General features: G+C 33.7%; 1 protein-coding gene across 7 annotated transcripts in view; it reads left to right on the forward strand.

Annotated features, from left to right (window-relative positions):
* The window catches only part of BEND5 (BEN domain containing 5), a 1,448,520-nt gene that overhangs the window by 260,822 nt on the left and 1,173,007 nt on the right, over positions 1-14,691 (forward strand). For all 7 annotated transcript variants that reach the window (XR_007455035.1, XM_049618594.1, XM_049618596.1 and 4 more), the window contains one exon: positions 7,216-7,340. Coding sequence is in view for 6 of the 7 variants with exons in the window: in XM_049618594.1 (XP_049474551.1) it covers positions 7,216-7,340 (125 nt within the window). In the remaining variant the exon portion in view is untranslated. The remainder of the gene's footprint in view (positions 1-7,215; positions 7,341-14,691) is intronic.

A 14,691-nucleotide genomic window follows, 5' to 3' on the forward strand; every position in this document is an offset into this window, starting at 1 on the left:
TTGTGATGAGCACTGGGTGTTATATGTAAGTGATGAATCACTAAATTCTTCTCCTGAAGCCAATACTACACTGTATGTTAACTAACTTGAATTTAAATAAAATTTTAGAAGGGAAAAAAAAAGAAGTGAATGGTTATTCTTAGTGTTGTTCACCTTTTTTATGGCTTTTCTTCTGGTTGCTTTTAAGATTTTCCATTTCTGTTTGGTTTTATTCAGTTTTGACTCTTACATGCTTGGGTTGAGTTTTCTTTTTGTCTATCCTGCATAAGGTTTCCTGAGATTATTAAAAACATTTTTTTCTTCTGTCTCTTCATTCTCTTTTTCTGAGATTCCTTTTACATGTGTGTTAGGCCATTTGTTACTATTCAATAAGTTCCTTGGCCCCAGTTAATTTTTCTTCAGTTTTCTTTCTCTCATTTCTTCAGATCACATGATTTTTTTATTGACCCATCTTCAGGTTCATTGACTTTTCACCATCTCTTGTCTAATGTTAAGTCCATACACTTAATTTTTCATTTCAGTTATTGTGCTTTTTACTTACAGAATTTTTATTTGGTCCTTGTGGATTTCTCTTTCTAGAAATTCCATGTTTTTCAAACATAAAAATTATATTTTTCTTTAATTCTATTAACATGTTTTTGTTCTTTGACAATATTTATAATAGTTTAAAGGGTTTTTTTTGCTAAATAGTACAACTAATCTCAGTGTGGATTTATATTAGTTGTTTCCCTCCATCCTTTTGATTATGGGCAATATGTATCTTTGAATGTCTAGTAACTTTTGATTGTACAATGGACACAATGGAAGATATATTTTAGAGAGTGGATTCTGTTATCTTTTTGAGTGCATTAGTGTTCATTGTAGAAGGTAGTTCATTTATGTATTACTTCAAGGCTGATTACCTTAAATTTACGTATGCATGGTTTAAATTTCATTGATGCAGATCTGGTGGAAGCCATAGGTATTTCCAAACTCTTCTCACTTCGCCCAAACTTTATCTCCTATGGAGATGTTATCAGGGCTTGGTTGTCCATTTTATTAGCAAAATATAGAATAGTTCTCCCTTAGAACATGGTTCTTATTGCTAAGGTGGACCTCTTCTAGTATCTCAACTGGGTCTTCTGCCTGTGGGGTCAAAGGTTTTTCAATTCCTGCTGTACTAGGCTCCCAATACTCTACTACCCAGCATAGTTACATCTCTAATATATCTGTTTTTCTTTCAACACTGTAGTATGTTCTCTTTGATAAAATGGATGTGGTTTCATTGTGTGCATGTGCTGCCTGGCTCTGAGCTGTAGACTTATAGGAAATGATCTCAGAGTTTTCTGGGTTACCTACTCATCACCCACCATGTATAGTTTCCTCCTGTTTGCTGACCTGCTTCACAAATTTCACCTGCTTCAACAGCCTCAAATTAGATTTTTGTATACTCGGTTCATAGAATTTCTTTAGTGAGATTGGGATCTGGTTTCCTGCCATAGTTGGAAAATTTTTTCCTGGTAGAAAGTTAGCTCATCTTGTCAATGTCTCTTTTCTCAGGGTAGCTGTGTAATGTTGATTATTTTCTAATACTGAAATCGGTTGTTTCATATATTTTATCTGCTTTAATTCTTTTCAGTGGACCTAATCTCTTAACCATTACTCCAACATAGTTGAGCCAAAGATGTTGTTTTTTTTAATCAAATACTTTTTCTGCTTGTATTGATAAACATGATTGTGTTTTTATTTTGTTAATATTATTTGGGTTGATGATTTTTTGTAAGTTTTTTTATAAGAAATTATGCATTTCATGTATTTTTCCAGTGTATTGGCATAAATAGTTCACTGTGTATTTGTTGCTTTTTTCTTTTGCTTGTTTGATGTATAAAGGATATGCAGTAATATTTGCTTTTAATTATCATTTTAATAATATGTGTTTTCTTTCTCTTTATTTTTCCTAGTTGAGCAATGCTGGAGTGTGTTAGTATTACAAGTATTTTTCAAAAATCAACTTGTAACATTTAAAATTTTCTGCAGTACATTTAAAAATTTCTTTGATTTTCTAATCTTTTATTTATTATTCCCTTCTTATACTTTTTTTGGTTTTAAAGTATTGCTGTTTTTTAAACTTTTTATAATGGAAGCTTAGATAATTGATTATCAGATGTATTTGCCTATATATGTGTTTCTATTTTTGAATGGCTGTAGTTATAACAAATATTGATTGTTATGTATTATTATAATTTAGTTTAAAATACTATAACTGTGATAAGAGTACATATGTATATCATATAAATTCCTTTGAAATTTGTTGAGACTTGCTTTATGAACCAGAAAATGATCAATTTTGATAAATGTACCGTGTTCATTTGAAAGGTATACATATACACACATACAGTTCTATAAATATCAAGCGTTTCATATTAAAATGAGGTAGCCTTTTAAATTATATTTTCAAATTATCTTAATTATTTCTGAATATTTTCTTGGTTTTTCTCCGCTTGTGCTTTTGGTATGTTGAAATTTCTCACTGTAATTCTAAATTTGTCTCTATCTTCTGTTTTGTCAAATTTTACCTATGTATTTTGGAGATTCATTAATAGAGGTACGTTTCTCTAAGATTTTTATATCTTCTTGATGGAATTACCCTGTTTTTTGTTTTATTTTCATCATGGGCAATTTACAGTAATGTTTCTTGATTTAAAGCCTACCTTGTCTGATATAAACGTAGCTACGTTAGATTTCTTTTTCAGAGTGCTTTCCTGGTATAATTTTTTTTTCTCTTTTACTATTTAGTCTTCCTGTGCTCTTAAATGTAATGTTGTCTTTATAGGCAATATATAGTTAATTTTTTCATCCAGAATAAAAATCTTTGTCTTCATTTGTCATATTTAGTCCATTTGTATTTAACATATTTACTGACATCCTTGCATTTATTTTTTTTATTTTTTTTTTTAATTTTTTTTTTTCAACGTTTTTTATTTATTTTTGAGACAGAGAGAGACACAGCATGAACGGGGGAGGGGCAGAGAGAGAGGGAGACACAGAGTCGGAAACAGGCTCCAGGCTCCGAGCCATCAGCCCAGAGCCTGACGCGGGGCTCGAACTCACGGACCGCGAGATCGTAACCTGGCTGAAGCCGGACGCTTAGCCGACTGCGCCACCCAGGCGCCCTGACATCCTTGCATTTAAAATCTACATTTTAGGGGTGGATGTGTGTCTCAGTCAGTTAAGTGTCTGACTCTTGATCTCAGCTCAGATCGTGATCTCAAGGTCATGAGTTGAATTCAAGTCCTGTGCTGGGCTCTGTACTGGGTGTGAAGCCTACTTAAAAAAATGTATGTATATATTTGAAATTTTGTTTGCTATCTTTTCTTGCCTTTCATGTAAGTGGAAGGGAACCAGATGATTTAGAGGCATTGTCAGTTTATTTACAAAGAGACATGTTCAGAAGGTCAAAAACTGACACTTTGTTGAAATATTACAGGTAACATGAGGAAAGAATTGTTTATGCAATACACAGAGAAGATATTGGTGAAAATAGTCAACGGAATAGTTACAGAAGATCAAAAACTATATGATTATTATTTGAGATTGTAAACTTAGTGAAAGCAAAGACTATATGTTTGATTTACCAGCTGTTCTATTTTACAAACATAACATGATACTTTTTGAATGAATAACTAATTCAGTAGATGGATAAATGTGTTGACTGTGGCTATGGTATATTACAAGGACAGAACAATGGAGTCAGAAGTCTTTATTTCCAGGTCTTGCCCTAGTGCCTTAAAGCATGAACTTAACAAAGCACTAAACATTTCCAAGTTTCAATTACTCATCATGGGGTCATGGTGATACTTTAATAATATAAAGGGTGTCAAATCATTTTGAAACTGTATGGTTTTAGACACAAATGGTGTCTTGTTATTAGAAACCATATGTGGCAGCAATTTTATGACATGTTATTATTTATGAAAACTCATTTATAGTGTTATAGAATTAAAACAGATTTTCCGTTGAATGTTGAAATTTGTTTACATTAATGTATATTTTTTCAACCAGGGATTTTTAAAGGGCAAAAAAACAGTGTTTCTTTTTCACTTTTTGTTTTTTAAGGTTAGTAATTTTTTAAGCATTATAACTTACAACGTGGTTTCAATTTATATTATCTCTGTATTCTTCCAATCATCTATGTTATGTAGAGAAATGGTTAGTCCAGTGATTAGAGTCATTTTGCTGGAATTCAAATCCCAGCTCTGACTCTTACTTACTTACATGCTATATAACTTTGGGTAAGTTATTTTATATCTTTGTCCCTTGCTGTTCTCATATGTAAAATGGGGATAGTAATGGTTTTTACCTCACAGGTGTTGTTGTGAGAATTAAATGGGTTAGTACACCTAGCATTTTGGACAGTATGTGGTATGTAGAAATGTTCAGAAAATGTTTTCAATTGAAAATTAATATTCATGTTAATTACCAAGAGGTAAATATTCGTATTTCTATTAATATAACCCTTACTTTATAGTTGAGAAAACAGTGGTTGGAACAAGTTAACTAAATTTTCCAAGTTCATTTAGTAAGTGGCAGAGCTAAAACTTGAGCGTAGATCTTCTGATTGTAAGTTCAATGCAGTCATGTAATAAGTATTCTGCCCCCTACAACATAGGGTTTAGTATATATTTCTGGATGATAATAGTTGAAATAACAATTTAACTGAGGAATCTCCTTGGGAATTCTGAAGACAATTAAAACTACAAAAATAAAATAAAAGTTTTTGGTTTTATTTAATGTTTTGTTCTTTCTTATCAGTGCATGTTTTGTTTTGTTTTGTTTTCCATATATGTATTCTTAATTGGAGGCAACTGATTGTTTTGGTTGTGAAAGTAGGACTAAGTCTGGATTCTCAGGCCAAATTTTAACGAGAGCAGAGAAAATTACCCTAAGGTTAATTGATAAGGTTTTGAGGGGAGGATTTTCTTATTATCTGGGATCGCTGCCTGATTAATCCTAGATCCAGGCAGCCAAAGAATGGTACAGCTGAAAGGAACCTTCAAGGTTAGGTAACTCAATATTCTCATTTAGTAGATGAAGCCTATAGAAGGTAAGTAATTTACCTATTGTTGGACAGTCAATTAAGCTAGAATTCAGATCTGCTGATTCCAAGGCTGGTATGCCATCTGTGACAACACAACTGGTGCTCAGTAAAATAAATAATGTGCCAGTAGAACTAGTAAAAGAATTAATTAAAAACTGTGGTATTAAGGTTAAAGTTTAATTCTGAGTATTCTTTTGGAGAAAGACACACTAGAGCTTATTTTAAGGTGGGATATTGCTGTCCTCTTCAGGTGCAATACAATACTGATTTCTTAATTTCCTTATTGCTGTCTATAGTCATGTTTACTTTTCTTCAGCTGTTGATTATCTGGTTTGGGAATTCACCAGATTCTTTGCTTTTATTTTTTATCCCATCCCACTGTGAAATTTATGGACAATTCATTGCTCATTAGAATGGAAGTCAAAGAGAAGAGACATAATGAATGGAAGTCACACCTAAGCTTATACATTTTCTCTGTTTCTTTTTTTTAATTGAAGTATAATTAACATACAGTGTTATATTAGTTTTTTGTGTACAGTGTAATGATTCAGCAATTCTATATATTAGTGCTCATCAAGATAAATATACTTTTTTAACTTTAGAGAGAGAGAGAGAGCGAGCGAGCAGGGAATAGGGGCAGAAAGAGAGTGAATCTTAAGCAGCTCCATGCTCAGTGCACAGCCTGATGTGGGACTCAATCCCATGACCCTGGGGTCATGACCTGAGCCGAAATCAAGAGTTGGATGCTCAACTGACTGAGCTACCCAGGCCCCGCAAGATAAATATATTCTTGATCACCTTTATTTATTTCATCCCTCCCTCATCAACCTCCCCTATGGCAACCTACATTTTTGATGTAAGTGTTCTGTTATTGGAGAAAATGGAAATTAATTTTATGACTGTTTGTGAATTTACCGTTACTATACTTATGGGGGAACAACTTATAATTTTTGTTTAAAATCTTACTCTACATATCCTTTAACATGTTTGTTTTAATTTTCTAACTTGTTTTATTTTTTATTTTTTTAAATTTACATCCAAATTAGTTAGCATATAGTGCAACAATGATTTCAGGAGTAGATTCCTTAGTGGCCCTTACCCATTTAGCCTATCCCCCCTCCCACATCCCCTCCAGTAACCCACAGTGTGTTCTCCATATTTATGAATCTCTTATGTTTTGTCCCCCTCCCTGTTTTTATATTATTTTTGTTTCCCTTCCTTTATGTTCATTTGTTTTATCTCTTAAGGTCCTCATATGAGTTAAGTCATATGATTTTTGTCTTTCTCTGACTGACTAATTTCACTTAGCATAATACCCTCCAGTTCCATCCACATAGTTGCAAATGGCAAGATTTCATTCTTTTTGATTGCCGAGTAATACTCCATTGTATATAAATACCACATCTTCTTTATCCATTCATCCATAGATGGGTATTTGGGCTCTTTCCATACTTTGGCTATTATTGATAGTGCTGCTATAAACATGGGGGTGCATGTGTCCCTTCAAAACAGCACACTTGTATCCCTTGGATAAATGCCTAGTAGTGCAATTTCTGGGTCATAGGGTAGTTCTATTTTGAGTTTTTTGAGGAACCTCCATACTGTGTTCCAGAGTGGCTGTACCAGCTTGCATTCCCAACCTTCAACGTGTTCTGATACAAGTTTGGAAATTACCCAAAGTAGTACAAACAGTATAGTATTGTTGTGAGAGTTAAATAGGATCAAGTATACTAGAGGTGATTTATATAAAGCTGAATATGAAATATATAAATTATTATTGTCCTTTTTTCTAAATAGGAAACTGAAGCTTGGTTGTGATTCTTACTTGTTTTTTTGGGGCTTGCCACATGTTCCATGGAACATCCCAATATGACAATATGTCTTATGTAACACAAATAGATCTGCTGGATGATAAGGACTGGAAGAGCTGCTTGAACCACAGCCTGGACTAGCTGGAAGGTTCTTCTTATCCTGGGCTGTATTCAGAATTGATAGCCTTGTAGGTTGTGAATACTGAACCTTACAAGTACTGAATGATGGCAAATATTGCTTTCAGACCTCATAAATATTTAAATTTATGTGCTATTGAGTTGCATGAACTTCTATTAAAACACAGTTCTTTCCATTTTTATTACCAGGTAACCTTGGACGGGTGGACCAGGTCTCTGAGTTTGAGTATGACTTGTTCATTAGGCCGGATACCTGTAATCCACGCTTCCGAGTCTGGTTCAACTTTACTGTTGAAAACGTGAAAGAATCACAGGTGAGGGAAATATTGGATATCTTCAGTGTGGTGTTCATAAGAAGATTATGCTTTTGTTTTACTTTAGAAGTACCGAAATAATAACTGAATTAGGAATGTATTCTTGTATATCTATAGCAATGATACAGTTTTAAGCTATATACAGAAATAAGTATAATATGCTGGTTTTTGTTATCTGGTGGTTATTAAATAATACAAATAGGTTATGTGGGAACAGAAAGGGTTCTTTATGGATTGAAGAATTAGCATGATGTGCTGGGTTTCCTTGAAGGTTAAGGAACCACTGGAAGAGACTTGCTATAATGTTTATTATAGAGTGCTGTTCTCTATATTATTTCTTCTTTGCAAAGATCTGTAAGAGATATTTCTCACAGGCCTCAGTTTCAGAAAAAGCTTTTCTTCTCTTGTACAAGAAGGTGTTTATATCTTTTTAAAAAACTTTTTTAATGTTTATTTATTTATTTTTGAGAGAGAGAGAGATAGAGAACAAGCAGGGGAGGGGAAGAGAGAGAGGGAGACAGAATCCCAAACAGGCTCCATGCCGTTAGCACAGAGCCCCATGTAGGGCTTGAACCCACGAACCATGAGATCATGACCTGAGCCGAAACCAAGAGTTGGATGCTTAACCAACTGAGCCACCCAGGCACCCCAGAAGGTGTTTATGTTTTAATATGATTCTTGCAACTTATCCTATTTTCCCTTCTTTGTTGGAAAACTCAGAACCATTTTTATAGCCCTCTCTAATGATTCTTGAAAACTTTCTGCTTGTGTTTCTATGTACTAATTTTTCTTTCATTCTGATCATATTAATCTGTATTTGACCATAATTTCTTCATCTATATTTTCTAACAGTGTATGTTTTTTATAATCCTGTTCAAATATTTTGAGTGAGAGAGTATTGATGAAAATAAAACTAAATGCATATGCCTTGAAAAAACATCTAATCATAAGAAATCATTTATCATTCTATTGTATTGAGGCAGCTAATCATGGAAGACTGCACAAACTTTGTACATATAGTGACATAATTCTTTTAAGCACATGAAAGCATAGCACTACAACCTAATATCTTCCTTCTTCCTTCAGGGTCATCTTTTTCTAGAATACTTGGGGAAAAAGGAGGGTTGGTTTAATTTCCCCTCCCAAGTCAATCTATCCTGTTTGCTCTTTCAACTGGTTGCTTGCTCCTTTCCATTTTTCTCAACTCCAATTAGATTCGTATGTCAGATAGTGGTCAGTGTCTGGAATTTAGGGACTATCACTGGCATGCTGACTTCAGTGGAAAAGGGGTAGAAGGAACAGTCCTTTCAATCTGCTGTCGGTTCTCTTAATTCTCTACAACATGACTGGCACATGACTATGTAATGACAGGTGTATATAATGTTTAATGAAGTTTAAGGACTAACTGGAAGGAATTAAATAGATGGGAGAGTTCTGTATATTGTTGGCTAAACATGGTTAAGACAAGTGGAAAAAATATTAAACCCTACACTGATAGGGACATACTTAAGTTCCTAGTTTTGTGTTTGGTTTTACTTACTCTTCCATGAGAGAATTCCTTTTCAGCTTTTCATGGTAAGAATAACAATATTCTCCCCTTCATCCACCTTAGGGTTACCGTATTTTACCTGACCAGGGGTTTATCTGGCGACAGGATTATTTTCTTGTTCCAACATGATAATTAGTAATTGTCAAAATGCATTTTCCAAGTCTGTATAACTGAGTCTTGAGAGTACATCTAACAGCAGGAATCTTTAGCTTCATCTACAAGACTAAGGCTTGAAAATCCAAGTTTGGGTCCCTATCAAGATCTCTCTGCTACCATGAGGTAGACACACAACCTCTCATTCTTCTGTTGGTGTTTCTGTCTCATATCAGCAACTTATGGTTGTAATGTACATCATTGAAAAACAAACAATAATTCTGAGGAAATATAATCAATTCATTATGAAGGAAGGGAAACATTTTCTTAAAAGTGATGGAATCTGCCAGGATTTCTAATTTCCCAAAGGGGTTTACTGTTTTCCTCTTTATGCACAGCATATGCACATCCTTCAGCTTGCATATTGCATCCAGGAATCCACTAACTTCTAAGAAATGAGACTTACTACTTTTCAAACAATAGAATCCTCTATCCTAATTGTATCTTTGCTAAATAGAGACTTATGGATAGCTCTGAAATTATTATGTTTCTTTAACATTGGGCCACATTAAATTCTTAGCCCAATTTTCTTGCACATTAGTCTCTGTATAGAGAATATTCTTACCTAGGCTTCTGTGGTCAGGAGGAGGGGTAGGGAGAGGGTTGACTACACAGGGAAAATGTGTTTCATATGTTGTGCTACCTGAGATAGTTTTTTGAACAGATTGCTCATAAATTTCAGTTTCTTGTTCATTGCTCTTTTAGTTGCTTACAGGTATGTTCTTAACTCTTCGAGAGTGTTATAATTTTTATACTATATTTTAAAGTCATACAGCTTCTTTTGCGTTATCTATCAGTTAAGCAAGTAACATGAATGTGTTCTAAAGGATTATTGTAATAAAAGAGTTGGTGCTGTTTTTATGAATGCTTATTTTTAATGTTGGAAAAAACAATATTTACTCTGACTCTCTGGGTTTCTATCTTCATATCCAGTGCTGTTCTACCCTTGATACAATTAGAAATCATGAACTTGTTTATCTGGTTTCCTGGAGTGTGATGCTTTATTAGCCTGTTTCTTTGCACCATTGCTTCATCAACTGTAGTCACATTATATAGTTATGGAAATCTGTTTCAAGATGGCATAAAGATCTGCTGGAAAGATACAATATATATCTCTAGCTCACAGGATATTTGTTTTCATGGTTGTCTACATGAAAGAGAATGGTTTTACTATTAGGTTTGACTTGTGAGGTCTGTTTTTATAATGTCTCTTCCTACAATCTTTTCCATCTCTCCAATTTCCGTTAAAATGAGACCTGCATGAATGTAATCTAGTCAGGAACCTTATTTAAGGTTTGGTGCTAGCAAGCAAAAGAAATATCAGGCCACAAAGGCTGAGTCCATAAAGTGAATGTTAAAAATTATGGCATCAAATATACTGTACAAATGGATCTAGCTTTTGTGTTATTTTCCCTGACATTTGTAAGAAATGACAAAAGCTTGGAACATATGGTGCTGTTTTCTAGGGCTGGTATATTAACCCCCCAAAGTGGTTGTTAAATAGTACATTTGTAAGAGTCTATGAAAACTACACATCATGATACCTTTATTAAAAGGTAATTTTCTCTCTGAAAAACCTGTATTAAATATTATGTGGATATTCATCACATGTGTGATGTGAAAACAAATCTTCCTTTTTAAATACTTATGGTAAAATTCAGCCAATAAGAGTGGAAAATGGTAGGTCTTGACTTTTAAATTGTATTCTTTCCTTATATTGTTTTTATCTCTTTGAATTAATTTTTCCCCTTTTTGATTAAAGTAGCTGATGTTCAATATGGTAAATATGGAAAATACAGACAATTATTAGAAGCAGAGAAAAAGTGCACACACACATACACAATCTTATACTACCTAGAAGCAATCATTATTAACTTTTGGCATATTTACTTCTAGGCTTGTTTATTTCCTACTTTGATTTTTGAAGCATAAGTAATTTTTTTTCCAAATACACATCTTTATGTTTTGCTTTTAAGGAAATTAAATATTTTCACAAGTAATTTTCTATCACTAAAAACTTTGTAGACATGGCTGTACAATAGCTTTTTACTGTTGGAGTATTTCCTTACTCTTGGGCATAAGGATTATTTTCCATTATCTGTTGTTATAAATAACACTGTAGTGAACATCTCCATGCATGAAATGTTACACATATTTCATTTTACTTACTTAGAATAAATTCTTATGAGGGGGATTGATAGACAAATGATACGAATAATTTGAAACTCTTGATACATATTTCTGTATTGGTACCAGAAATGTATATTTTGATGTCCAACAGCAAGCAGTCAATGAGATGCTTTTCCTTGAATTTCTTGCTTTGAATTGTTTCATGAACTCAGTATTTCATATATAGAATAAATTATTTCCTTTTCATCATTTACTTTGAAATTTTACACAAATAAATAGGATATAATGCAGTGTTTCAGGCCTTTAGTCATAAAGAAATTAATTGCATTCTAGCAACAATATGGAACAGCAAAGCAATTCTATTTATTGTTTTGGGTATTTTTCTCATTTCATCAATCTTTCTTAGTCTGGGTGTGCCAAATGATTGTCCTCTGAGGTATGTAATGGAAGATTTAAAAAAAAGTGTTTTGGGGCGCCTGAGTGTCTTAGTTAAGCGTCTGACTTCGGCTCAGGTCATGATCTCACAGTGAGTTCCAGCCCCACGTCAGGCTCGGGGCTGACAGCTCAGAGCCTGGAGCCCACTGCAGATTCTGTGTCTCCCTCTGTCTGCCCCTCAGCTGCTTGTGCTCTGTCTCTCACATTGTCTCAAAAATAAATAAACATTAAAAAAATTTTTTAAAAAGTGTTTTTTTTAAACAATGAAGTATTTGTTACATTACTATAAGCAATAATGTACCTTAAACAGACACACACACACACACACACACACACACACACACGTTTATATATGACATATCTGAATTGGACTTCAAAAATCCAGGACTTTGCTGCTGCTTTATTTGCCATCTTGGAGATTTTAGGTTCAGTGAAACTTGATCCTGTCCAAAATCAATGGTGCACAGCACATTATAGTAGAAAAGCAGAGACAATGGATTTAAACACATTTGGGTTTAAATCCTGGCTCTGATATTTATGATCTGTTTTACACTTAATCAGTTATTGTCTGGGTGCCTCAATTTTCCATGTGTAACCAAATACTACTACCTCATGTCAGTGTTGTGACTATTATATGAGACAGTGTTGGTAGATAGATAATAGGAGCTCAATACTTGTCTATTGTTTTTATTAAAACACTAGAATAGTAGAAATAATATTAAAAACAGCAAGAGCAAACACCATAACACGTTATTACTAGATTACTAATACTGGTTTTTGCTTTGTTTTGTTTTGTTTTATTTTCTCTTCTTATTCTACTTACCGCTTCTTAGTCCTCCTCCACCTTCATTCAAATCTCCTATTGGTCATTAACATTATCATCAAACAAATTGTAATGGTTAAGAACACAGATTCTGTGTTGAATTGTTGAATTGTAAGCCTAGCTTTGCCACGTATTTCCTAGCTTTGTGACTATGGGAAAGCTATTGATCTGTTTCTGTATTTAAATTGTCAATTTCTGTATCTTTTTAATGTGTTAATAGTAGTATGCAGTAGAGTTGCTCTAAGAATTATATGTGGTAATGCATGTAAGACACATAATCCAATGCTTGCAACATAAGAGGTGATCAAAAAATGTTAGCTATTAATATTATTATCCTTCTAATACTCCTACAAAGTATAACACAGGTTCTCATTTTCCCCATCATTCAATTTATTATAGAAATAGCTAACATTTTTTGAAAACATCAATGTTGTAGGTACAATTCTAAGTCATTTATATTACTTAAAATTTTTTTTAATGTTTATTTATTTTTGAGAAAGAGCATGAGTGGGGGAGGGGAAGAGAGAGAGAAGAGAGAGAGAGAGAGAGAGAGAGGGAATATGAAGCAGGCTCCAGGCTCTGAGCTACCAGTGCAGAGCCCAATGCGGGGCCAGAACCCACAGACCGCAAGATCATAACCTGAGCAGAAATTCGTCACCCAACCAACTGAGCCACCCAGGCGTCCCTTTATATTACTTTGTCTAATCTTCAGAACAGTCCTTTGTTGTAAATACTATTACCCCCCCCCCCCCCCCGCCACCGCCACACTCCACAGCATTATGTAGGTGAAGAAACTGAAAGAATGTGAGACACAGACAGGATAAATAACTGGTTGAAGATAATGCAATTAGTAGAAGGTAAAGTCAGGATTTGTACCTAAGTAGTCATTGTAGAAATTTGGAAAATATATATAATGGGAGCAAAGAAAACAAAACAAAACCTAAACCCACATCCTACTAACTAGAAGGCACTACTGTGAACATTTTGACATACTTATTTTTAGGTTTATTTATATTTTATTTATGTTTTAGAATGTATTACTTACTGATTTTCTCTTCTGCCTAATGCTGCCTCTCAAAATACCATCTCGGTAGATAATTAGAAACCAATTGCTAAAATTTAAAACCCATTTGAATTAAGACTTGAGTAAACTAGGATGAGAAAGGAACTTTTCTTATTTGATAAAGGATCTCATCAAAGAATCATGACCAGGTACCATACATAGTGGTGAAACTTTAAAATCATTCACTTGAAAATTGAAGCTGACACAAACACATGCAATGGTATTCCATGCACATGGATTAGAAGAATTAATATTGTTAAAATGTCTATATTATCCAAAAGAATCTACAGATTTAATGCAATCTCTTATCAGTATGCGAACAGCATTTTTCACAGAACTAGAAGAAATAATACTAAAATTTGTATGGAACCACAAGAGACCTCAGATAGCCAAAGCAATTTTGAAACTGGAGGTATCACAACCCCAGATTTTAAGATAGACTACAAAGTTGTAGTAATTGAAACAGTATGGTACTGGCACAAAAATAAACACATAGATCAACGGAACAGAATAGAAAAACCAGAAATAAATTTCATGATTATATGGTCAATTAATGTATGACAAAGGAAGCAAGAATAAGCAATGGGAAAAAGACAATCTCTTGAACAAATGATGTTGGGAAAACTGGACACCTACATGCAAAAGAATGAAATTGGACCACTTTCTTATACCATACAAAAAAATAAACCCAAAATTGATTAAAGAAATAAATATGAAGCCTGAAACCATAAAAATCCTAAAAGAGGGCAAACAGGCAGTTTGCTATTTCTTTGACATAGTAGCATTTTTCTAGACATGTTTCCTTAGGCAAAGGAAACAAAAGCAAAAATAAACTATTAGAAGTACATCAAAATAAAAGCTTTTGAACAGCCAAGGAAACCCTCATCAAAACAAAAATACAACCTATTGAACTGGAGAGGATATTTGGAAATGACATATCTGTTAACGGGCTTGTATCTAAAATATATACACAACTTATACAACTCAACAACAAAAAATGAATAATTTTATCAAATTGGGCAGAAGACAAGGACTGACATTTCTCCAAAGAAGACATCCAGATGGCCAACAGACACATGAAAAGATGCTCAACATCATTCATCATCAGGGAAATGCAAGTCAAAACCACCATGTGATATCACCTCACACCTGTGAGAATGGCTAAAATAAAAACCACAAGAGGCAACAAGTGTTAGTG

This window comes from Panthera uncia (assembly GCF_023721935.1).
Source record: "Panthera uncia isolate 11264 chromosome C1 unlocalized genomic scaffold, Puncia_PCG_1.0 HiC_scaffold_4, whole genome shotgun sequence".
Taxonomy (NCBI): Eukaryota; Metazoa; Chordata; class Mammalia; order Carnivora; family Felidae; genus Panthera; species Panthera uncia.